Source organism: Coregonus clupeaformis, chromosome 36, assembly GCF_020615455.1.
Source record: "Coregonus clupeaformis isolate EN_2021a chromosome 36, ASM2061545v1, whole genome shotgun sequence".
In the NCBI taxonomy this organism is placed as follows: domain Eukaryota; kingdom Metazoa; phylum Chordata; class Actinopteri; order Salmoniformes; family Salmonidae; genus Coregonus; species Coregonus clupeaformis.
Genome location: NC_059227.1, coordinates 18,424,646 through 18,448,934, shown reverse-complemented (window position 1 = coordinate 18,448,934; position 24,289 = coordinate 18,424,646). Strand labels below are relative to the sequence as shown.

Genomic DNA, 24,289 nt, shown 5'->3' with positions numbered 1-24,289 from the left:
TCACAGACAGTGTTACCAGCAAAGCACCCCCACACCATAACACCTCCTCCTCCATGCTTTACGGTGGGAAATACAAATGCGGAGATCATCCGTTCACCCACACCGCATCTCACAAAGACATAGTGGTTGGAACCAAAAATCTAAAATATGGACTCCAGACCAAAGGACAAATTTCCACCGGTCTAATGTCCATTGTTCGTGTTTCTTGACCCAAGCGATTCTCTTCTTCTTAATGGTGTCCTTTAGTAGTGGTTTCTTTGCAGCAATTCGACCATGAAGGCCTGATTCACACAGTCTCTTCTGAACAGTTGATGTTGAGATGTGTCTGTGACTTGAACTCCGTGAAGCATTTATTTGGGCTGCAATTTCTGAGGCTGGTAACTCTAATGAACTTATCCTCTGCAGCAGAGGTAACTCTGGGTCTTCCATTCCTGTGGCGGTCCTCGTGAGAGCCAGTTTCATCATAGCGCTTGATGGTTTTTGCGACTGCAAGATATTGAAATGTTCCGTATTGACTGACCTTCTTCTCTTAAAGTAATGATGGACTGTCATTTCTCTTTGCTTATTTGAGCTGTTCTTGCCACAATATGGACTTGGTATTTTACCAAATAGGTATATCTTCTGTATACCCCACTTACCTTGTCACAACACAACTGATTGGCTCAAACGCATTAAGAAGGAAAGAAATTCCAAAAATTAATTTTTAAGAAGGCACACCTGTTAATTGAAATGCATTCCAGGTGACTACCTCATGAAGCTGGTTGAGAGAATGCCAAGAGTGTGCAAAGCGGTCATCAAGGCAAAGGTGGCTATTTGAAGAATCTCAAATATAAAATATATTTTGATTTGTTTAACACTTTTTTGGTTACTACATGATTCCATTTGTGTTATTTCATAGTTTTGATGTCTTCACTACTTTTCTACAATGTAGAAAATAGTAAAAATAAAGAAAAACCCTTCAATGAGTAGGTGTTCTAAAACTTTTGACTGGTAGTATATACCTGGCAACTGTCTGCTCCCCCTTCAATGTTCCCAGCACACATCTCATGGTCCTTGACTCTGTTGTTCAGGTAGGCAGGACGATTACACACTTTATTTTCTATAACAGGGAAGCCCGTCTCCTTGAGGAGCCCTTCTCCACCAGTTCCTACAAACACAAAGATCAATGTTTTATGTCGGAAAATATAGAAAATGTTTGGTATATTTGCATCAACAAAGTAATGGAGTCCTGGACAAAAGAATAACTTCATTTTGTGTCATGTTATGAGAGCAACCATGAGGGGAAAAAACATGCATGACTCTTGAACCTTGTGTCTCTCCCCATCCTGTCACATAGCACTCAGTTCCAGATGGTACCACGTAATCCTTCTCAGGTAAGCATACTGGTAAAACGTTGTCATTTATGAGTGCAGGGCTGCAACCAACCACACAAGTCTTTTTACAGCCTCTGACTTCCAAACAGCAAGAAAAATATAAAACATTCTATTGAGTTTTTCTTTAATGACATGCAATGGCCTCACTCACCTGTCTAGCTTCAGTAGTGCAATGTCTGTCCCGCCAGGTCCCAGGATCAGTTTCTCCAGGTTACGCTCCTGCTTGGACGCTTCATTCGCTCTCTCTGTATGGGTTCCCAATACCACCATGTAGGCAGATGGCCTCTTTGATCTGACACACACACAGGAAGATGTACTTGTATGTAATCCATAATTAGGACCTCACAGTAAACAATACTAAACAGTCATGCTGCTTTTCTGTTGTGTAGGAGGCTAACACTCAGCCACTATCAATTTTCCCTCTAATCTGCATGTGTGCGCGGGCGCATTTCTAGCCATCTTTGAAAAGCTAGTCAGGTAAAGAGCTTTTTTTATGTCTTAAAGGGGCAGTGTTGTATTTTGAGACCGTCTTGAATAAGCACATTTGCTGCTACTGTAGGCTGAATGATAAAACAGCTATTTCCATGTTAAAATGTTATGGGATGCATTTTTCTCCATTGTTTTTGATGGTAGGCCACTCTGGTAGGCCTACATTATGATCAAATAGCCACAGTAGCCTACTTGGCCACTGTTAAAACTGTAACTTAAAGCTGGTACAGCCTCAGTGCTCACAGTAAACGCGTGCTGGAAGTTGCACAGAATTTTTACAATGTTCAAGTTTGCGCTCAGCAGACCTTTTTTGAGGGAACATTGGCCACTACTACAGAGTATGTACAGCTGCCCTTCTTGTTGGTATAGGTTTAGTCAGTAATAAGCCTCATGACAACTGAGTTGATATGGGCACTGATGAGGGCTGCTCTCTCACCTCTCCAGGCAGTGGGCAGCGGTGAGGACCCACTGAGGGGCGATCAGAGTTCCTCCACAGAAATGGATGCCAGTGCTGCAGAGGGACGGACAGAAGAGTAACTGAGTAAGTTCTCCAAGAGATATTGTTTTTTCTTATTGTATAGAGGTATCAATATATTAATGAGATTCATGAAAGGGAATGGGATACTATCCTCCATACTTGGTCCTTAGGCTGATCTGCCAGGGCCATGAGTGGGGTTTGGATACACAGCCTCCAACGATGCGACCGAAACACCTCATGGGCTTTGTAACAGGCTGCCCACATTTCAAGCCAGCTGGAGACCAGAAATACCGTTTTATTTCTGCATTCCACAATGTAGACCAGATATAGCAGATGTACATACAGTAACCACATACAGTAAATCTGGATAAAACAACTGTGTTAAAACAACAGGGGGGTAGTTATTGGGTGCACAATTTTATTTTATGGGTCTATAATAAAAAAGTAATTTAATGGTAAAAATGAATGACCTTTTAATGTGGCATGAACACAACCATTCATGATGCTTTCATCTGATTGAACAAAACAAATCACTTCAAAAAGTAGGCTATCTGTGCATGTTCCTCCACTCCAGAATAATGGAAACGCTACTTGGTGAATGGAAATAGACATCTGTTTACAAACACCAAAAAGTGTGCCTAATGACATTCAGTGATCGCCATTGATTGGGCCTACAGTACATTCATTGATGCGTCTTGGTGACAAATATACTTTTTTTGTAGCCTGTAAAGTCAGGACACCTGAAATGGGGCTGAAAATGTCCCAGGGAAAACGGGATGGTCACCCTAACACACAGGGTCAACTTACTACACTAGGCTACAATGTGTAGGCCAATTACTATGACCTTTAAATAGGGCTTCCGGTAGCCAGTGATGTAGTGGTAAAAAAATCGGTGGATAAACTCTTTGCCAGTCACGGTGAAAAATATAACGCTCCCTATAACGCTCCCTATACTATACTAATAAAATACACGAGTTGAATCAAAACATGTTTACATCTTAGTTCATGAGTTGTCCGTAATTCATGAGTTGAATGCATAGATCGTGTGACATAAAACACTACCTTTCTTTCCTTACATTAATGACATTTATGACATTGTTATTTGTCATTATTAAGCATTTAACAATTGAATTAGAACATTGAGCTTAAATCCAGCACGATTCCTGGATCTTGGAGATCTCGGAAAATGCGCTGTAAGTGTAACAATGCCTACATAAAATGTAATTGTGTTTCGCCATGAAAACAGTTCTCATGGGCACACAAATCCAAAATAATGTAGGCCTATGGCATTGCAAAATGGAATGCTTCTAACAGAAAGAGTCAACTATAGGCCTACTGTCATTAATGTTGGATGGATTGGATGCACATTGGTGTCTAGCTGTGTCACGATCGTCTAAGGAGGAGGACCAATGCGCAGCGTTGAAGGTGAACATATTTATTTAGAGAATGATCACACGATCAAAACAACAGACGATAACGTGATGTCTACGGTTGAACACAAACCAAATAAGAACAAGAAACCACAATGAATGAGTGCCAAACGGCTACCTAAGTATGACTCCCAATCAGAGACAACGAGCTACAGCCGTCTCTGATTGGGAGCCACCCTGGCCAACATAGAAAAGCAAAACTAGACCCACAACCTACAACACAAAACATAGAAACTAACACCCTGGCTCAACATACGAGAGTCCCCCGAGCCAGGGCGTGACAGTACCCCCCCCTAAAGGCGCGGACTCCGATCGCGCCAACCAAACACAACAGGGGAGGGACCGGGTGGGCACTCCGCCTAGGCGGCGGATCCGGCTCGGGCATGATCCCCACTCGCTCTCTAACCCCCAAAGTACCCCTGGTCCGGTCTGGCCCTGCTGACCGGAGCTGGACTGCACACTGGTGGAGCGGATTGCTCTAGCTCCGGCGTGAAGCAGCTGACCCGTGCCGAACCAGGCACCAGTGGAACAGGCCCGGGCTGTGCCGGACTGACGACGCACACCACTGGCTTGGTGTGGGGAGCAGGGACGGGCCGAGCCGGGCTGACGAAGCGCACCACTGACTTGGTGCGGGGAGCAGGAACGGGCCGAGCCGGGCTGACGAAGCGCACCACTGACTTGGTGCGGGGAGCAGGAACGGGCCGAGCCGGGCTGACGAAGCGCACCACTGACTTGGTGCGGGGAGCAGGAACGGGCCGAGCCGGGCTGTGACGGCGCACCACTGACTTGGTGCGGGGAGCAGGACGGGCCGAGCCGGGCTGACGAGCGCACCACTGACTTGGTGCGGGAGCAGGAACAGACCGGACCGTACTGGGGACACACACCACTGGCCCCTACACCGGGATCTGGAACGGGCCGGACCGGACTGGTAACACACCCCAGTACCTCTCGCCGTGCCTCTCCACCTTCCATCCCCTCTTCGACCAGTGGCCCCCGTAACCTGGCGGCCTCCTCTGCCAACCCGCTGGACCGCTCTATCGTGGCCTCCTGCTGCCCCGACGTCGTGAGCCCCCCCCTAAAAATTTTCTGGGGGTCTCTCCTCCCCGTGGGCCAGGCCTCTATAGTTCTCGCCCAACTCTCGCTCTTCTGTCTCCAACTCCCGCTATTCAGGTCCTCAATGGGCTTGACCCAGTCGAAGCTCTTCCTCCATTGTTCCCAAGTCCACTCTCTCTGCTCTTCACTCGGCTTGACCCAGTCGAGGCTGCCACGGAGATCTGCTAGGGATCTCCCTGGCGATGGCTCCTCGACTCGCTGCTTGGTCCAGTTGTGGTGGTTTCTTCTGTCACGATCGTCTAAGGAGGAGGACCAATGCGCAGCGTTGAAGGTGAACATATTTATTTAGAGAATGATCACACGATCAAAACAACAGACGATAACGTGATGTCTATGGTTGAACACAAACCAAATAAGAACAAGAAACCACAATGAATGAGTGCCAAACAGCTACCTAATTATGACTCCCAATCAGAGACAACGAGCTACAGCCGTCTCTGATTGGGAGCCACCCTGGCCAACATAGAAAAGCAAAACTAGACCCACAACCTACAACACAAAACATAGAAACTAACACCCTGGCTCAACATACGAGAGTCCCCCGAGCCAGGGCGTGACAAGCTGCAGGACAGTTGTCTAGTGATATTGTCGACCATCATCAGCTGATCCAGGAAAGAAAACAAATGTTGATAAAAAAGAATAAAGCTAAATAAATGTATTCTGGCCAGGACAGCACAGAGAACACCAGTACCCGCAATGAGCGCTCTAAACAGCTGACTGACAAAAGCAAACAATGATAAATCAATGGATAAATCTTCTGAATTGGAATAAAGGCTGTTTTTTATCAAGGGTGCATGGCAAACAAATGGTGAAAATGAGCAAGTACAAAGGAAAATCTATGCATTTAAAGGAGCTCAGCTGTGGCCAAAATTCAACACTACTGAGTGCACAGTGCTGTGGACATGGAGGTTTGTGCAGCCACGTAGAAATAAATGGTTTAAACCATGACAAAGAGGTGGGGGTGTTTGTTCAATTTGGAAGCTTTTATTTTAATATTTACCACCGTAAAACATATTTACCACTGCATTTTAAACAAATAGGAGAATGGTTAAATTAGCATTATTATACACCCCCCAAAGTTTGACTTTTGTTGTATTTGGGAGAACTCATGTCTCATTCAGGGAAGCTGAGCCCCCCCTGGCTCTCCCATAATTCGCACCCTGCTCACAGTAGTCTACATACCGCAATCTGGGATTTGGCAGTAGTCCCATTTCTGGCTTCTGTCTGTGGTGTAGCACCATGGTCCATTCACGTCATTGTCAGGGTTTCTACAATTCTACCAGTGAAAAGGGGCGCTGAATAAATTGAAGTACATCTTCCCAAATGTCTGTCATATGAAATACTTTTGCAGTATCGTCTGACATTATTTAAATATGTCTTATAAGAAGATTCCTTGAACTTACATTGGACTCCAGGCCTTTGTCAGGGTGGGATTCAGGGGTGAAGCTGATGTGCTGATGGGGGCTCTGGGCGCTCCAACTCTGACAGGTGACACCCAACATGGTCATGGAAGTAGGACCCCTGTATGTCCCCCCGTTGCCCACCTTGCAATCTGAAAGCCACAGTCAACAGAAAACAATATCACGGATCAATTTCTACCCTCAACACTGACAATGTAGGGTGAGTGAATGAATGCTGAACTAAATTCTAATCTAGGTAGTGTTTTCAGTAGTTAATTATTTAAAATGTTTTCCCATGTAGCGAAATGGTAAGAAATGTGACTGTTCCTGGTGCAAATACAATGTCCTATCCCGGAGCTCGAGTAAATGACATTACTAAGCTGCTCCCGAATGTACTACGTCAGGACATGGAAATCCATTCTATCGTAGTCAATGGGGGTTTTAATGACATTATGAAGGGCAGCTCTGATCAGTTGAAACTGGATTTTAAAGAGCTGATTGACTCTCTGCTAGACACCAACAAAAGACCCATCATATCTGGCCCTGTGCCCTCTCTGAATCGTGGCATTGAACGCTTTAGCAGGATTCTTTCTCTTCACAACTGGCTACGTGATTATTGCAGCTCAATGGGTGTAACGTTTGTTGACAATTTCGATACCTTTTGGAAACAAAACACGTTTGGCTTGCGAAAGTATTCATTAATTTTTCCTATTTTGGTGCCTTACAAACTGGAATTAAAATTGTGTTTTTGAGGGTTTGTCTCATTTGATTTACACAACATGCCTACCACTTTGAAGATGCAAAATATTTTTTATTGTGAAACAAACAACAAATCAGACAAAAAAACGGAAAACTTGAGCGTGCATAACTATTCGGTCCCCCCAAAGCCAATACTTTGTAGAGCCACCTTTTGCAGCAATTACAGCTGCAAGTCTCTTGGGGTATGTCTCTATAAGCTTGGCACATCTAGCCACTGGGATTTTTGCCCATTCTTCAAGGCAAAACTGCTCCAGCTCCTTCAAGTTGGATGGGTTCCGCTGGTGTACAGCAATTTTTAAGTCATACCACAGATTCTCAATTGGATTGAGGTCTGGGCTTTGACTAGGCCATTCCAAGACATTTAAATGTTTGCCCTTAAACCACTCGAGTGTTGCTTTCGCAGTATGCTTAGGGTCATTGTCCTGCTGGAAGGTGAACCTCCGTCCCAGTCTCAAATCTCTGGAAGACTGAAACAGGTTTCCTCAAGAATTTCCCTGTATTTAGCGGCATCCATCATTCCTTCAATTCTGACCAGTTTCCCAGTCCCTGTCAATGAAAAACATCCCCACAGCATGATGCTGCCTCCACCATGCTTCACTGTGGCGATGGTGTTCTCGGGGTTATGAGAGGTGTTGGGTTTGCGCCAGACATAGCGTTTTCCTTGATGGCCAAAAAGCTAAATTTTAGTCTCATCTGACCAGAGTACGTTCTTCCATGTTGGGGAGTCTCCCACATGCCTTTTGGCGAATACTAAACGTTTACTTATTTTTCTCTTTAAGCAATGGCTTTTTTTCTGGTCACTCTTCCGTAAAGCCCAGCTCTGTGGAGTGTACGGCTTAAAGTGGTCCTATGGACAGATACTCCAATCTCCGCTGTGGAGCTTTGCAGCTCCTTCAGGGTTATCTTTGGTCTCTTTGTTGCCTCTCTGATTAATGCCCTCCGTGACTGGTCCGTGAGTTTTGGTGGGTGGCCCTCTCTTGGCAGGTTTGTTGTGGTGCCATATTCTTTCCATTTTTTAATAATGGATTTAATGGTGCTCCGTGGGATGTTCAGAGATATTTTCTTTATAACCCAACCCTGATCTGTACTTCTCCACAACTTTGTCCCTGACTTGTTTGGAGAGCTCCTTGGTCTTCATGTTGCCGCTTGCTTGGTGGTGCCCCTTGCTTAGTGGTGTTGCAGACTCTGGGGCCTTTCAGAACAGGTGTATATATATTGAGATCATGTGACAGATCATGTGACACTTAGATTGCACACAGGTGGACTTCATTTAGCTAATTATGTGACTTCTGAAGGTAATTGTTTGCACCAGATCTTATTTAGGGGCTTCATAGCAAAGGGGGTGAATACATATGCACGCACCACTTTTCCGTTATTTATTTTTTAGAATTTTCTGAAACAAGTAATTTTTTTTCATTCCACTTCACCAATTTTGACTATTTTGTGTATGTCCATTACATTAAATCCAAATAAAAATCAATTTAAATTACAGGTTGTAATGCAACAAAATAGGAAAAACGCCAAGGGGGATGAATACTTCTGCAAGGCACTGTATAAGGAGGATGGGATCCACCCAAATCATTTGGGTTTCTGGATCCTTTCACAGCATTATAGGGCTGTGTTGAGACAATGACTTATCAATGACCCAAGCCTAGCTCAGCTAATCCCTACCATTGTGACGCAGTTGTCATAATGCTTCAGCAAATGTACATTACACCAGGGGCTTTGGTAGACACAATGTAAGTAACCTAATTTATGTCCCTCTAACTGCCCTGAATGCCTCTGCTAGTCCTACAGCTATTGTATGCAGTAATCATGTGCGTATGAACCAGATTTATACTGTTAGAACTGAGGCGGTGTGCCCTAGGAGGAAGTCCACTGTGTGCAGCTCACTCTGCACTAACATAAAAAACATGATTATATCTACTTCTGCTAAGCTTCCCAGTAAAGTAATGAAATCAAGTAAGCATCCCAGAAGAAAAGTGCTCAAAATAGCCCACATTAACATACAGTATAGAGAGAGTGGATCTTTGTTCTGGAGTTAGGAAGTTGGAAGAGGCAGGGCTATGTCTGTTATAACTAACTATGGTACCATATTAAATATATTATATGAACTCCCCATGAAAAGTGTCTAAGTACATCCTTACATTTGTAATCACTTGATACCCTAGAAACTCATCATAACAGGGAGAAAGGATAAATTATTCATCTATATGTTATTCCAGTTTAGAGTCCATTGATAATGTTGATTGAGGAATGAGGAATGTTAAATTGGAAATGTATAAAGTGGATTGAGGTTTACAGGATTGAAGATGTGGAAAGAAGACTATCTCAGTAGATCAGATAGCTCCCCAAGTGACCAGGGAAAAGCTTGGGGTTCATCTGACTGCGCATGGATGACGAAGACAGACGTTTTTGTTATTTTTATATTAATGTGACCAGATTATAATATCCATGTAACTTAGTAATGGTTATGGATCTTTGTATTTGTGGGGATGATGTCATGATGGTCACAATTTATTTATATGGATGTTTTCTTGGTAGCATGTCTAAGATGATGGGTCAGTTATTTAGCATAGGTTAGGATATAGTCAGACATATACTACTGATTGGGAATATTGTGTTTTATATGAATTGTTGGGGGTTAAGTAATCTTACTTACCACAAAATAAGAAAAAAAAAGTGGATTGTAATGATGTCATGTCATAGTATTGTGTGGACCAGGGGGAGAGTTAGTAGATAAGTGGTTTGCTGCCACGGAGTCTACATTCCGTTATGTCAAAGGAGATTACTGAGGTTGATCTTAGAATAATTGATGGACAGGATATACTGACAGGGGTAAAGGGTAATAACATCAAAGAATGGGAGTGCCCATGGAGGTTTACCAGATGCTCGTGGAGTGACTTGTAACAGAGTGTATATATAGAGAGAGTGGATCTTTGTTCTGGAGTTAGGAAGTTGGAAGAGGCAGGGCTATGTCTGTTATAACTAACCATGGTACCATATTAAATATCTTATATGAACTCCCCATCAAAAGTGTCTAAGTACAGTGAGGGAAAAAAGTATTTGATCCCCTGCTGATTTTGTACATTTGCCCACTGACAAAGACATTATCAGTCTATAATTTGAATGGTAGGTTTATTTGAACAGTGAGAGCCAGAATAACAAAACAAAAATCCAGGAAAACGCATGTCAAAAATGTTATAAATTGATTTGCATTTTAATGAGGGAAATAAGTATTTGACCCCTCTGCAAAACATGACTTAGTACTTGGTGGCAAAACCCTTGTTGGCAATCACAGAGGTCAGACGTTTCTTGTAGTTGGCCACCAGGTTTGCACACATCTCAGGAGGGATTTTGTCCCACTCCTCTTTGCAGATCTTCTCCAAGTCATTAAGGTTTCGAGGCTGACGTTTGGCAACTCAAACCTTCAGCTCCCTCCACAGATTTTCTATGGCATTAAGGTCTGGAGACTGGCTAGGCCACTCCAGGACCTTAATGTGCTTCTTCTTGAGCCACTCCTTTGTTGCCTTGGCCGTGTGTTTTGGGTCATTGTCATGCTGGAATACCCATCCACTACCCATTTTCAATGCCCTGGCTGAGGGAAGGAGGTTCTCACCCAAGATTTGACGGTACATGGCCCCGTCCATCGTCCCTTTGATGCGGTGAAGTTGTCCTGTCCCCTTAGCAGAAAAACACCCCCAAAGCATAATGTTTCCACCTCCATGTTTGACGGTGGGGATGGTGTTCTTGGGGTCATAGGCAGCATTCCTCCTCCTCCAAACACGGCGAGTTGAGTTGATGCCAAAGAGCTCGATTTTGGTCTCATCTGACCACAACACTTTCACCCAGTTCTCCTCTGAATCATTCAGATGTTCATTGGCAAACTTCAGACGGGCCTGTATATGTGCTTTCTTGAGCAGGGGGACCTTGCGGGCGCTGCAGGATTTCAGTCCTTCATGGCGTAATATGTTACCAATTGTTTTCTTGGTGACTATGGTCCCAGCTGCCTTGAGATCATTGACAATATCCTCCCGTGTAGTTCTGGGCTGATTCCTCACCGTTCTCATGATCATTGCAACTCCACGAGGTGAGATCTTGCATGGAGCCCCAGGCCGAGGGAGATTGACAGTTATTTTGTGTTTCTTCCATTTGCGAATAATCGCACCAACTGTTGTCACCTTCTCACCAAGTTGCTTGGCGATGGTCTTGTAGCCCATTCCAGCCTTGTGTAGGTCTATAATCTTGTCCCTGACATCCTTGTAGAGCTCTTTGGTCTTGGCCATGGTGGAGAGTTTGGAATCTGATTGATTGATTGCTTCTGTGGACAGGTGTCTTTTATACAGGTAACAAGCTGAGATTAGGAGCACTCCCTTTAAGAGTGTGCTCCTAATCTCAGCTCGTTACCTGTATAAAAGACACCTGGGAGCCAGAAATCTTTCTGATTGAGAAGGGGTCAAATACTTATTTCCCTCATTAAAATGCAAATCAATTTATAACATTTTTGACATGCGTTTTTCTGGATTTTTGTTGTTGTTATTCTGTCTCTCACTGTTAAAATTAACATTATAGACTGATCATTTCTTTGTCAGTGGGCAAATGTACAAAATCAGCAGGGGATCAAATACTTTTTTCCCTCACTGTACATCCTTACATTCGTAATCACTTGATACCCTAGAAACTCATCATAACAGTGTATCTGTAACTTTCTCACTCATCATTATTCACGATTCATTCAGGATCATCTGTTATCATGGTAGCATCCACATTTAATGTAGAAGTGTTTAGAATCATATTCTATTCTTATTTTCAATAAAAGTGACTACAAAATGACTCACTATATTATTTACCATTAATTCCTATTGGGCACAAAATAATCTTAAACACAACCAAAACAAACAGCAAATGCATCCAACAAGTTTGTACAGTCCCAAGCTTAATGTAGTCATTGCGTGCTAGGAATACGGGACCAAAATACTTAACGTTTTACTACTTTAATATACATTTAAGTGAATACTTTTAGTCCCCAAAAATGGGGGGACTATGTACAAAAAGTGTTGTAATTTCTAAACGGTACACCCGATATAGATTTTAAAAAAAACTCAAATTAAAGCTGACAGTCTGCATTTTAACCTCATAATCATTGTATCAATTCAAATCCAAATTGCTGGAGTGCAGAGCCAAAGCAACAAAATATGTGTCACTGTCGCAATACTTTTGGAGATCACTGTATATTTTCAAAGTAGCTTCCCCAACACTGATGAAAGGATGGATGGATTACCTCTGCTGTTGTCTGAGGGTGTCTGGGAGGGTGCTGGCTTGGGCTGGTCATGTTTGTCAGGCTTGGGAGTAGGCTTGGGAGCAGGCTTGGGAGCAGTTGGGCATTTATCCACACTGCAGAACTCCCAACGAACAGAGGGTTCAGTGGTGTAACACCATGGAGCACGGTCGCCATCAGGGTTCCTACACAGGTTTCTTCTCAAATCGCTGTGAAACACATGTAAAAGACATAATGTCCTCAGACACTGCAGATTACATATTACATTGTTTGGCTTTTAATGACCAGATAGTAGAAGACAGAGATAGAGCTAGAGATATACATTTCCCACTGGGCAGAAACATCAGTTCAACATCTAGTTTTGATTTACATTTGATTTACACAATGGATTTAGTGTCACACCAGCCTTCGCTTTGGTTCCCCCTCCTGTCCAGCTCAGGCATTCGGTGTCGCCGGCCTTCTAGCTGCTGCCGAACCTACTGCTGGAAAACGCCCTTCACTCATCAACCCTGGACTTGTCTCGTCATCATTACACACACCTGGTTCCAATCCCCACTATCACTATTTACTCCCTCTGCCATTTGTCTTTGTCGTCATTGTAAATGTTACTTGTGTTCCTGAGAGGTATCTCTCCTACTATTTCCTGAGTACTTTATATTTTGCACTTTGGGTTTATGAAGATATATTTTGAGCACAACAGCGTTTGGGTTTCTTCCCGCTTTGATCTATGGTGCTTAAATAAATTCAGTAGTTCTAAACCTGCAACAACCTCCTGCCTACTTCTCTCTACACCTGTGACAGAATGACCGACCCAAGAAAACAGGAAGCAGCAGGACATCCTGCCAACTGCAGGCTACACTACCACCTTCCCAGCTCCCCGTGGTCGTTCCAGCCACCCCACCACCATCTACATCACCCGGTCCGATCAGCAACGTCCACCTGCTCCTCCCGGAGTGGTTTAACGGCACCCCAGCTCACTGTAGGGGGTTTCTCCTGAAGTGTGACCTCCACCTTGCCCGTCATGCCAGGACGGCCTCCGAGAGGGACAAGGTGGCCTTGGTGATCTCGGTGCTGACAGGCCGGGCTCTGGAGTGGGCGCACGCCGTCTGGGAGAGGGACGGTCCAGAAGTGCATTGCTATGAGCGCTTCACCCAACTCTTCCGTGTCGTCTTCGACCACCCACAGAGGGCCAAGAGAGCGGTCCAGGACAGCGTCGGAGTACGCTCCGGACGGTGGCTGCGTCCACTGGCTGGAACGACCAGGCCCTGTTGACGGTTTTCCGCAGCAGGCTACAGGAAGACATCCAGACCGAGCAGGCCTGTCGCGATAAAGACCTCACGCTGGAACAGGTCATCGCCATGGCCATCCACCTGGATAATCTCCTGCGTGCCCGTCGTCGCCCATCCCGGGGGTTCGGGTTTCTCCCAGGAACCTCCAGTGAGACTGAGCCCATGGAGGTGGGCACGACGCACCTTCCCCCTGCGGAATGTCAACGCTGCCGTCAACAGGGTCTCTACTCCTACTGCGGGGAGTCGGACCACCCCTGGAATACCTGTCCCAGAAGGAGAACCAGGCGAGGAAGCGACAGGCCGAGGAGCGCTCCTACACCTTCCCAGGTAGGCGTGGACGTGCCTTGCTCCTCTCTGTCCACACAGCCCGTCCTCCTCCCTGTCACCTTCCCTGACTATCATGGTCCCCCACTGAGTCCTTCCCTAGTGGACTCAGGTGCTGCAGGCAATTTCCTAGACCAGTCAGTGGCCTTATCATTACGCATTCCTCCAGTCCCTTTACAACCCCCTATCCCAGTCCATGCCCTAGACAACCGTCCCCTAGGAACAGGACTGGTGCACCAGACCACGATTCCCATTTCCCTCACAGTTAATCACAACCACCACGAACGCATCACTTTCCTCATCTTAGACTCTCCTGCACACCCCGTAGTTTTAGGTTTCCCCTGGCTACGGTTGCATTACCCCAGTTTATCATGGACAGAGAGGAGGTTGTTGGGTTGGTCGCAGGAGTGTCAGGGGAGGTGTTTCTCTGTGTCAATCTGTGCCAATTCCGTGGAAAGTCCGGACCAGGCCACCCACGTCCCTATCCCAGAGGAATACCGGGACCTACAGGTGGCCTCTGCATGACACAGAGGATCGGAGGAAGAAAGTGACACCCATTATCCCCTGTCCCGCATTATAGGCTCCTGCTCCTGCTCCTCCGCCCTCACCTGCCCACTACGTGCCCTCTGATGTGCGGGACTGTCTCCTCGCCTGGGCACACACAGCAGCTGTGTCGGGGCACCCGGGTATAGCCCGTACTATCGACTGTCTCTCCGCCAAGTACTGGTGGCCCACCTTGACCCGGGACGTCCGGGTTTACGTCTCTTCCTGCTCCACCTGCACACAGAGCAAGACACCTAGACACCTAGACACCTCCCCTATGGCAAACTCCACCCACTGCCGGTTCCACAACGACCCTGGTCCCATCTCTCGGTGGACGTTGTCACAGACTTTCCCCCCTCGGAGGGGCACACCACCATCCTGGTCGTTGTGGACCAGTTTTCCAAAGCCTGTCATTTTATTCCTCTGCCTGGTCTCCCTACGGCCCTGCAGACCACAGAGGCTCTCTTCTCTCACGTCTTCCGGCCATTTGTCTTTGTCGGTCATTGTAAATGTTACTTGTGTTCCTGAGAGGTATCTCTCCTACTATTTCCTGAGTACTTTATATTTTGCACTTTGGGTTCGCCCTTTGCCTTTTTGTTAATGAAGATATATTTTGAGCACAACATCGTTTGGGTTTCGTCCCGCTTTGATCTATGGTGCTTAAATAAATTCAGTAGTTCTAAACCTGCGACTGCCTCCTGCCTACTCCTCTCTACACCTGTGAAATTTAGGTCAAAAGTTGGGTGAAAAAATACAAAATGCCCTTACGTTGATGACTTTTTGCAAATCCAATCAGTTTTCCACATTGCTTCAATGTCATCACATAGATTTTTTGGGGTTGAAATGACGTGGAAACCACATTGATTCAACCAGTTTTTGCCCAGTGGGTAGAGATTATATTTGACTATGCTCTAGGCCTCACGCTTTAGGGAAGGCCTGCGGTGTCTTATTGTGACTGTGAGGTGTCATCGAGCTCCAGGCCTGGCATTTCTTCCCACTGATGGTCTCTGTCACCATACCACGATAGTCAGTCCCGTTGCCCACATAGCAGTCTTCCTCAGCTGGAGGGGGCGCTGCGTAATCTGAGTTTTAAAAACAATATCACCCATGTCAACCAAATTAAATATACATTTTGGTGAAAAATGTAGGCTGTATGGATTGGTAGTGGATTACATGAGTTTCGCTACATAGTTAGTAAGTAGCGACTGTAGCACTTGGGAAAGCTCTATATACAGTGGGGGGAAAAAGTATTTAGTCAGCCACCAATTGTGCAAGTTCTCCCACTTAAAAAGATGAGAGAGGCCTGTAATTTTCATCATAGGTACACGTCAACTATGACAGACAAAATGAGAAAAAAAATCCAGAAAATCACATTGTAGGATCTTTAATGAATTTATTTGCAAATTATGGTGGAAAATAAGTATTTGGTCAATAACAAACGTTTCTCAATAATTTGTTATATACCCTTTGTTGGCAATGACACAGGTCAAACGTTTTCTGTAAGTCTTCACAAGGTTTTCACACACTGTTGCTGGTATTTTGGCCCATTCCTCCATGCAGATCTCCTCTAGAGCAGTGATGTTTTGGGGCTGTCGCTGGGCAACACAGACTTTCAACTCCCTCCAAAGATTTTCTATGGGGTTGAGATCTGGAGACTGGCTAGGCCACTCCAGGACCTTGAAATGCTTCTTACGAAGCCACTCCTTCGTTGCCCGGGCGGTGTGTTTGGGATCATTGTCATGCTGAAAGACCCAGCCACATTTCATCTTCAATGCCCTTGCTGATGGAAGGAGGTTTTCACTCAAAATCTCACGATACATGGCCCCATTCATTCTTTCCTTTACACGGATCAGTCGTCCTGGTCCCTTTGCAGAAAAACAGCCCCAAAGCATGATGTTTCCACCCCCATGCTTCACAGTAGGTATGGTGTTCTTTGGATGCAACTCAGCATTCTTTGTCCTCCAAACACGACGAGATGAGTTTTTACCAAAAAGTTCTATTTTGGTTTCATCTGACCATATGACATTCTCCCAATCCTCTTCTGGATCATCCAAATGCACTCTAGCAAACTTCAGACGGGCCTGGTCATGTACTGGCTTAAGCAGGGGGACACGTCTGCACTGCAGGATTTGAGTCCCTGGCGGCGTAGTGTGTTACTGATGGTAGGCTTTGTTACTTTGGTCCCAGCTCTCTGCAGGTCATTCACTAGGTCCCCCGTGTGGTTCTGGGATTTTTGCTCACCGTTCTTGTGATCATTTTGACCCCACGGGGGTGAGATCTTGCGTGGAGCCTCAGATCGAGGGAGATTATCAGTGGTCTTGTATGTCTTCCATTTCCTAATAATTGCTCCCACAGTTGATTTCTTCAAACCAAGCTGCTTACCTATTGCAGATTCAGTCTTGCCAGCCTGGTGCAGGTCTACAATTTTGTTTCTGATGTCCTTTGACAGCTCTTTGGTCTTGGCCATAGTGGAGTTTGGAGTGTGACTGTTTGAGGTTGTGGACAGGTGTCTTTTATACTGATAACAAGTTCAAACAGGTGCCATTAATACAGGTAACGAGTGGAGGACAGAGGAGCCTCTTAAAGAAGAAGTTACAGGTCTGTGAGAGCCAGAAATCTTGCTTGTTTGTAGGTGACCAAATACTTATTTTCCACCATAATTTGCAAATAAATTCATTAAAAATCCTACAATGTGATTCTCTGGAAATTTTTTTCTCAATTTGTCTGTCATAGTTGATGTGTACCTATGATGAAAATTACAGGCCTCTCTCATCTTTTTAAGTGGGAGAACGTGCACAATTGGTGGCTGACTAAATACTTTTTTTCCCCACTGTAAATCCAATGCATTATCATCATCATCATGATGCAGTGTAAAGTGACCTGGTCCAGGAACATCTCCACAGCTAGGCACCTTGCAGTACTCCCAGCGTGTCTCTGGGTCTGTAGTAAAGCACCAGGGCATCTTCTCATTGTCTGGGTTCCTGCAATAGTTCAGTTCCAGGCCTCTGACAGGAACACAAACAACCACACATATTGGTTAAATCACAGTCAGTCTGTATCTATAAGACATTAAAACACTGATCGACTGCACTGAGAAAAGCAATGCTCGGTTCTTCCTTGACTAAAAACAAGTTGCCCAATCTCATGGGTTGATCTTACTTGCATGGGTAGTTGTCTGGAGTTCTGTTGTGCTGTTGGGGCGTCTGAGTTGCCCAGAGCTGACAGGCTTTCCCAGATGCTGTCACGCCGACGGTTCCCCTGTAGGCACTGCCGTCGCCTGTGGCACAAGTGAGCTCCTCCACCACCTTGGGAGGCTCAGAGGCTAGGGGAGAGGGAGAGAGTGAGGAGAACTCCCTGGGAGTTTGTAAACTCATGCTTTAATTAAATTGTCTATTTTTATGTGAAAGAGCAGGGGAACGAGGGGCCATGGGAGACAAATGAGATAAAAGATGAAGGGAATGAATGGGGCTAGTAGGGACATGATGGGCAGACGGGGGAGAGATCCAGGGTACGAAAGCCATAGACAATATACTAGTAATAGTGTTGTATATCTATGATGATAGCTCACTGCAGCGAGGGATGGAGCAGAAGTCCCAGCGTTTGGAGGGGCTGGTGGTGAAACACCAGGGTCTGGGGTCTCCGTCTGGGTTCCTACAGTAATTTTCCTCCAGGTACTTCTCAGGAAGACTGGAGAGACAGGGAGGGGAGGGGATGGGGGGGATAGGCAGAAAGAGAAATACACCGAGAAAGGGACACAGGAAGAGGGAAAGAGAGCAAGATGAAGGATCACATGGTTAGACATATACAGTAAGCTCAAAAGTATTGGGACAGTGACACATTTTTTGATATTTGTGCGTCTAACTTTCTCACTCATCATTATTCACGATTCATTCAGGATTATCCATAATCATAGTAGCATCCACATTAATGTAGAATTTTTCCCAATACTTTTTGTCCCCTAAAATGGGATAATGTACAAAAAGTGCTGTAATTTCTAAATGGTGCTGGAGTACAGAGCCAAAACAACAACAAATGTGTCACTTTCCCAATAGTTTTGAGCTCACTGTATAACAAAGATATTAGAGAGAGAGAGAGAGAGAGAGAGAGAGAGAGAGAGAGAGAGAGAGAGAGAGAGAGAGAGAGAGAGAGAGAGAGAGAGAGAAAGGCTATTACGCGCTGGGAATGTAGCCGTGGTTGTGAGGTTTCTGGACGTCCCAGTGCTGGCAGGTGTAGCCATTCTCAGTGGTGGAGATCTTTCCCCTGTAGTTCTTACCACTGCAGTGCATACATTCCTCTGTGGGCCAAACAACAGCACTTTAGAAATAAAACACTTCCAAATTACACTTAATGCATTTTTTTAGGTGAACTGTCATGATGAGTGAGTGACTAAAAAAGGTAGTCAACTCTTTGTTTGAATATAGATTGTATTTTAGTGGTTTTGAAATCTTAACTTTTGTGCAAACATGACACCAGCTGTTTCATAAGCTTATTGGGAGTGGGGACATAACAAGATATTGAGGGTACCGCTGCAGTTCTGGACGTTGCAGGTCTCCCATCTGGTGTCAGGGTCTGTGGTGTAACACCAGGGGCCTTTGCTGTCCCCATCAGGGTTTCTGCAGAAGTTGGACTCCAGGTCGGCTTTGGAGTGTGTAGACGGAGTCATGCTGTAAGAGACGTTCACAAAGATAACGTGAATTACCTTCAGCTGCTAAGAAATCTAACCTCACAAGTTACTTAAAGAGATTGAACAGGATCTTAAGCACTTACAAATTTGTAACATATTGTATGATTATTATTTTTTTTTTTGCAGGACGTGGTTTCATTTGGCCCCCCCAAGTTTTCTGAGCAAAAAAAAAAGTGTTTTTACATTTTTATTGTTGGACATAAAAGACTGTAAAAACACCAGCAAATCAGCTCCAAGTGATTTTAATTTAGGAAATCTGTTCCAAAGTATTCTCACGCATTGTAGAGAGATATATGTCTCCCGAGTGGCGCAGTGGTCCAAGGCACTGCATCGCAGTGCTAGCTGTGCCGCTAGAGATCCTGGTTCGAATCCAGTCTCTGTCATAGCCGGCCGCGACCGGGAGACGCATGGGGCGGCGCACAATTGGCCCAGGGTAGGGGAGGGAATGGCTGGCAGGGATGTAGAGCATGGCGTTTGCAATGCCAGGGTTGTGGGTTTTTTATACTGGGGGGCCAGTATAAAAAATTAAAAAAATTATGTATGCACTCACTAACTGTAAGTCGCTCTGGATAAGAGCGTCTGCTAAATGACGTAAATGTAATGTAAAATGTAGGGTTGCAAAGCTACCGACAATTTACCAAAGTTACCGGAATCTTCAGTCATTTTGGTATTTAACAGAAAATATATGGCAATCTATCCTAACTTTGGTAATTTATACTTGAGTAACTTCAAAAATGTGTATTTATATAAAGTATTCATTTTTTTTGTATATCTGTATCCATATTGTCCACGAGTTTCTAGTAGATAGACCATATGGTTCAAGAGAAAATAGCCTAATTAACGAAAAAAGCATCTAATCAACAATGGCATAATTTTCAAATAACTCTGCAACTGTTCCAACTATTGACTTTTTTCACAACTGCCACCAGTTTGATGCCAAAACATTGACAACAAATACATATTGACATAGTAAAATAAATCAAAGTGTGTTAAGGATATTTCATGCTGAAACCCTCATATATATGGTATTCACTAAGTTGATGGTTTATATTTAAGATACTGTTTTACAGCTTTGTCATTCTATATATATATTTTTTGTGTCATCTTATTTAATTACTTCATATGTTTTACATAGAGGGTGTCACGGTTTCGGCCGAGGCTGCTCCTCTTCCTTGTTCGGGCGGACTTCGGCGGTCGTCGTCTCCGGAGTACTAGCTGCCACCGTTCTATGTTTCTTGTTTCGTTTGGTTTTGTCTGTGCATAACACCTGTCCCTTGTTTGTGTCTTGATTGTTCTCCTATTTAGTTTCTTGGTTTGGGGCAGGTGTTATGCGTGATTGTTTATGTCAGACTGCCTCTGTATCGTGTCTAGTTTCTCTCGTTGTTGGCTTGTGCCCGAGAGTTCGCACTGCGTGCGCTTTTCGTTGTTATTTGCGCACTGTGTTTGGTGCGTAATTGTTTTGCGCCACCGGTTGGGTTGGTTATATTATTGTGTACGTGCTTGGTTACGTTACTAAAGACGGTTGAAGTCATCCTGGTGCCTGCGCTTGATTCCGACACTCATCCACACACACACCTGTCTGACAGAATCACGCATCAAGATGGAATCAGCAGGAGCGACCGCGCCACCAGCTGATTTGGCGGAACGTCTTCGAGGTCAGGAGGACCGGATGAACCAGGTCTGCCACGCTCTGGATAGGGTGATGACCACGCTGCACCGTTGGGAGACCAGCGGGGTTCCCACACCTCCACACACCGACCCAGATCCAGCGGTCAGCCCTCCAGTGTCCTCTTCGGAACCCAGTGGGATTCGGCTCTCGCTCCCGAGGGCGTACGACGGCTCCACCGCCGGGTGTCAAGGGTTCCTGCTGCAGGTGGAGCTCTACCTCGCCACCGTCCACCCGGCGCCCTCGGGACACGAGAGCGTCTCAGCCCTCATCTCCTGTCTCACCGGCAAGGCGTTGGAGTGGGCCAACGCCGAGTGGAGGAGAATGGACGCCGCAACGACGAACTACGCGGAGTTCTCCCGCCGCTTCCGGGCGGTATTCGACCATCCACCAGAAGGGAAGGCGGCGGGGGAACGTCTGTTCTACCTCCGACAGGGGATGAGGAGCGCCCAGGACTTTGCATTAGAGTTCCGGACCCTAGCGGCTGATGCAGGGTGGAATGAGCGGGCCCTGACTGACCATTTCCGCTGCAGCCTCCGAGAGGACGTCCAGCGAGAGTTGGCGTGCAGGGACACGTCGTTGACTTTCGACCAACTGGTCGACATGGCCATCCGGCTGGATACCCTGCTCGCCACCCGTGGGCGTCCCGGAGGGGGGTTCGCCCATTCCACTCTCCAACGCCTCCCGAGCCGAGTCCTATGGAGCTCGGGGGTGCTGGGCGCTAGGGAACGGAGGAGAGGAGCCCACGGGGACCCGGCCCTTGCACCAACTGTGGTCGTGGAGGGCACACTGCGGCTAGGTGCTGGGGCGGGTCCTCCAGAGGAGGAGATGGCAGGACAGGCATTGGGGGTCACCCCAGGTGAGTAGGCGCCCTGCTTACCCAGAGCTTTCTGTCGTGCACCTAACCTTGCCTGTTTGTTTCCCACAGGTTGCACCTCGTTCCCAGCATAAGGCGCTGGTAGATTCAGGCGCAGCTGGGAATTTTATAGATCGCCAGTTCTGTTTAGAGTTAGGGATTCCCCTCATCCCAGTGGATAAGCCTTTCCCCGTCCATGCCCTAGATAGCCGTCCGTTAGGGTCTGGTTTGATTAGGGAAGTCACAGCACCACTTCAGATGATGGCGCAGGAGGGTCATGAGGAGAGAATTCAGCTTTATTTGATTGACTCTCCTGCGTATCCGGTGGTGTTGGGTCTTCCCTGGTTGATAACTCATGACCCTATTATTGGGTGGCGAGAGAAAGCTCTTAAAGGGTGGTCTGCTCAATGTGAGGGGCGATGTCTGGGTGTTTCCATAGGGGCGACCTCGGTGGAGAGTCCGAATCTAATGCCAGCATTGCAGATTCCCCCCGAGTATGAGGATTTGGCACTGGCGTTCAGTAAGACTAGGGCTGCTCAGCTGCCGCCTCATAGACGGGGATTGTGCGATAGATCTCCAGTCAGGCGCAGCTCTCCCGCGGAGCCATGTGTATCCCTTGTCTCAAGAGGAGAAAAGATCTATGGAGACATACATCTCTGAGTCTCTTAGACAGGGATACATACGGTCCTCCGTTTCACCCGTTTCCTCAAGTTTCTTTTTTGTGAAGAAGAAGGATGGAGGTCTGCGGCCGTGTATTGATTACCGCGGTCTCAATCAGATCACAGTGAAGTACAGCTATCCACTTCCTCTGATTGCGACTATGACGGAGTCACTGCACGGTGCGCAGTTCTTTACAAAATTGGATCTTAGGAGCGCATACAACTTGGTGCGCATTCGTAAGGGCGATGAATGGAAGACAGCGTTTAGCACGACTTCTGGGCACTACGAGTATCTAGTCATGCCATATGGGTTGATGAATGCTCCCTCAGTCTTCCAATCCTTCGTTGATGAGATTTTCCGGGACATGCAGGGACAGGGAGTGGTTGTGTACATCGACGACATTCTGGTGTATAGCCCTACCCGTGCTGAGCATGTAGCCCTGGTGCGCCCGAGTATTGAGGAGGCTGTTGGAGCATGACCTATATGTCAAGGCAGAGAAATGTCTGTTTTTTTCAGAAGTCGGTCTCCTTTCTGGGTTACCAGTTGTCTGCGTCAGGGGTGAAGATGGAGGTAGACCGGGTCTCGGCTGTGCGTAATTGGCAGACCCCAACCACTGTGAAGGAGGTGCAACGGTTCTTGGGTTTTGCGAATTACTACCGGAGGTTTATCCGGGGTTTTGGACAGGTGGCAGCTCCCATCACGTCTCTGTTAAAGGGGGGTCCGGTGCGCTTGCGGTGGTCAGCTGAGGCGGACAGGGCATTTGGGAGACTGAAGGACCTGTTTACCTCGGCGCCGGTGTTGGCGCATCCGGATCCCTTCTTACCGTTCCAAGTAGAGGTGGACGCGTCAGAGGCCGGGATAGGGGCCGTTCTTTCCCAGCGGTCTGGCACTCCACCTAAACTCCGCCCCCTGTGCGTTCTACTCAAAGAAGCTCAGTCCGGCGGAGCGGAATTATGGCGTAGGAGACAGGGAGCTGTTAGCCGTAGTACAGGCCCTAAAGGTGTGGCGGCATTGGCTCGAGGGGGCTCAACACCCTTTCCTCATTCAAACTGACCATCGTAACCTGGAGTACATCCGGGCAGCTAGGAGACTGAATCCTCGCCAGGCTCGTTGGGCTATGTTCCTGGCCCGGTTTGTGTTCAAGATCACATACATCCCTGGGTCCCAGAACGGGAAGGCAGATGCTCTGTCCCGGCGGTATGACGCAGAGGAGAGGTCAGTTGAGTCCACGCCCATACTACCGGAGTCTTGTCTGGTTGCTCCGGTGGTGTGGGAGGGTTGATGGTGAGATCGAGCGGGCGTTACGCACCGACCCGAGTCCTCCTCAGTGTCCTGTGGGTCGGACGTACGTTCCGCTCGAGATCTGCGATCGCCTCATTTGTTGGGCTCATACGTCCCCCCTCCTCTGGCCATCCGGGTATCGGCCGGACAGTGCACTGCCTTAGCACGAAGTACTGGTGGCCAACGTTAGCTAGGGATGTGAGGATTTATGTCTCCTCCTGTTCGGTGTGTGCCCAGTGTAAGGCACCCAGACATTTGCCCAGGGGTAAGTTACAACCCCTGCCTATTCCACAGCGACCCTGGTCCCACCTCTCGGTGGATTTTGTTACCGACCTTCCACCCTCACAGGGAATACGGCCATCCTGGTCGTTGTGGATAGGTTCTCGAAGGCCTGTCGTCTCCTTCCCATGCCGGGTCTACCCACTGCCCTACAGACCGCTGAGGCTCTGTTCACCCATGTCTTCCGGCATTACGGGGTACCCGAGGATATAGTGTCTGACCGAGGCCCCCAGTTCACGTCCAGAGTGTGGAGAGCTTTTATGGAACGGTTGGGGGTTTCGGTAAGCCTTACCTCGGGTTATCACCCCGGAGAGTAATGGGCAGGTTGAACGTGTCAACCAGGATGTGGGTAGGTTTCTGAGGTCATACTGTCAGGACCGGCCGGAG

The 24,289-nt window shown here is 46.7% G+C and overlaps 1 protein-coding gene across 1 annotated transcript in view; it reads right to left on the bottom strand.

Annotated features, from left to right (window-relative positions):
* Nucleotides 1–24,289, bottom strand: part of LOC121552147 — a 63,420-nt gene that overhangs the window by 611 nt on the left and 38,520 nt on the right. The window contains exons 24-37 of the mRNA XM_045211177.1: nucleotides 19,001–19,140; nucleotides 18,650–18,770; nucleotides 18,045–18,163; nucleotides 17,636–17,798; nucleotides 17,357–17,481; nucleotides 15,399–15,558; nucleotides 12,324–12,529; nucleotides 6,287–6,435; nucleotides 6,066–6,159; nucleotides 2,500–2,614; nucleotides 2,299–2,373; nucleotides 1,525–1,665; nucleotides 1,308–1,414; nucleotides 1,002–1,147 (exon numbers count right to left, since the gene is read on the bottom strand). Of these exons, the coding sequence (XP_045067112.1) occupies nucleotides 1,002–1,147; nucleotides 1,308–1,414; nucleotides 1,525–1,665; nucleotides 2,299–2,373; nucleotides 2,500–2,614; nucleotides 6,066–6,159; nucleotides 6,287–6,435; nucleotides 12,324–12,529; nucleotides 15,399–15,558; nucleotides 17,357–17,481; nucleotides 17,636–17,798; nucleotides 18,045–18,163; nucleotides 18,650–18,770; nucleotides 19,001–19,140 (1,861 nt within the window). The remainder of the gene's footprint in view (nucleotides 1–1,001; nucleotides 1,148–1,307; nucleotides 1,415–1,524; nucleotides 1,666–2,298; nucleotides 2,374–2,499; nucleotides 2,615–6,065; nucleotides 6,160–6,286; nucleotides 6,436–12,323; nucleotides 12,530–15,398; nucleotides 15,559–17,356; nucleotides 17,482–17,635; nucleotides 17,799–18,044; nucleotides 18,164–18,649; nucleotides 18,771–19,000; nucleotides 19,141–24,289) is intronic.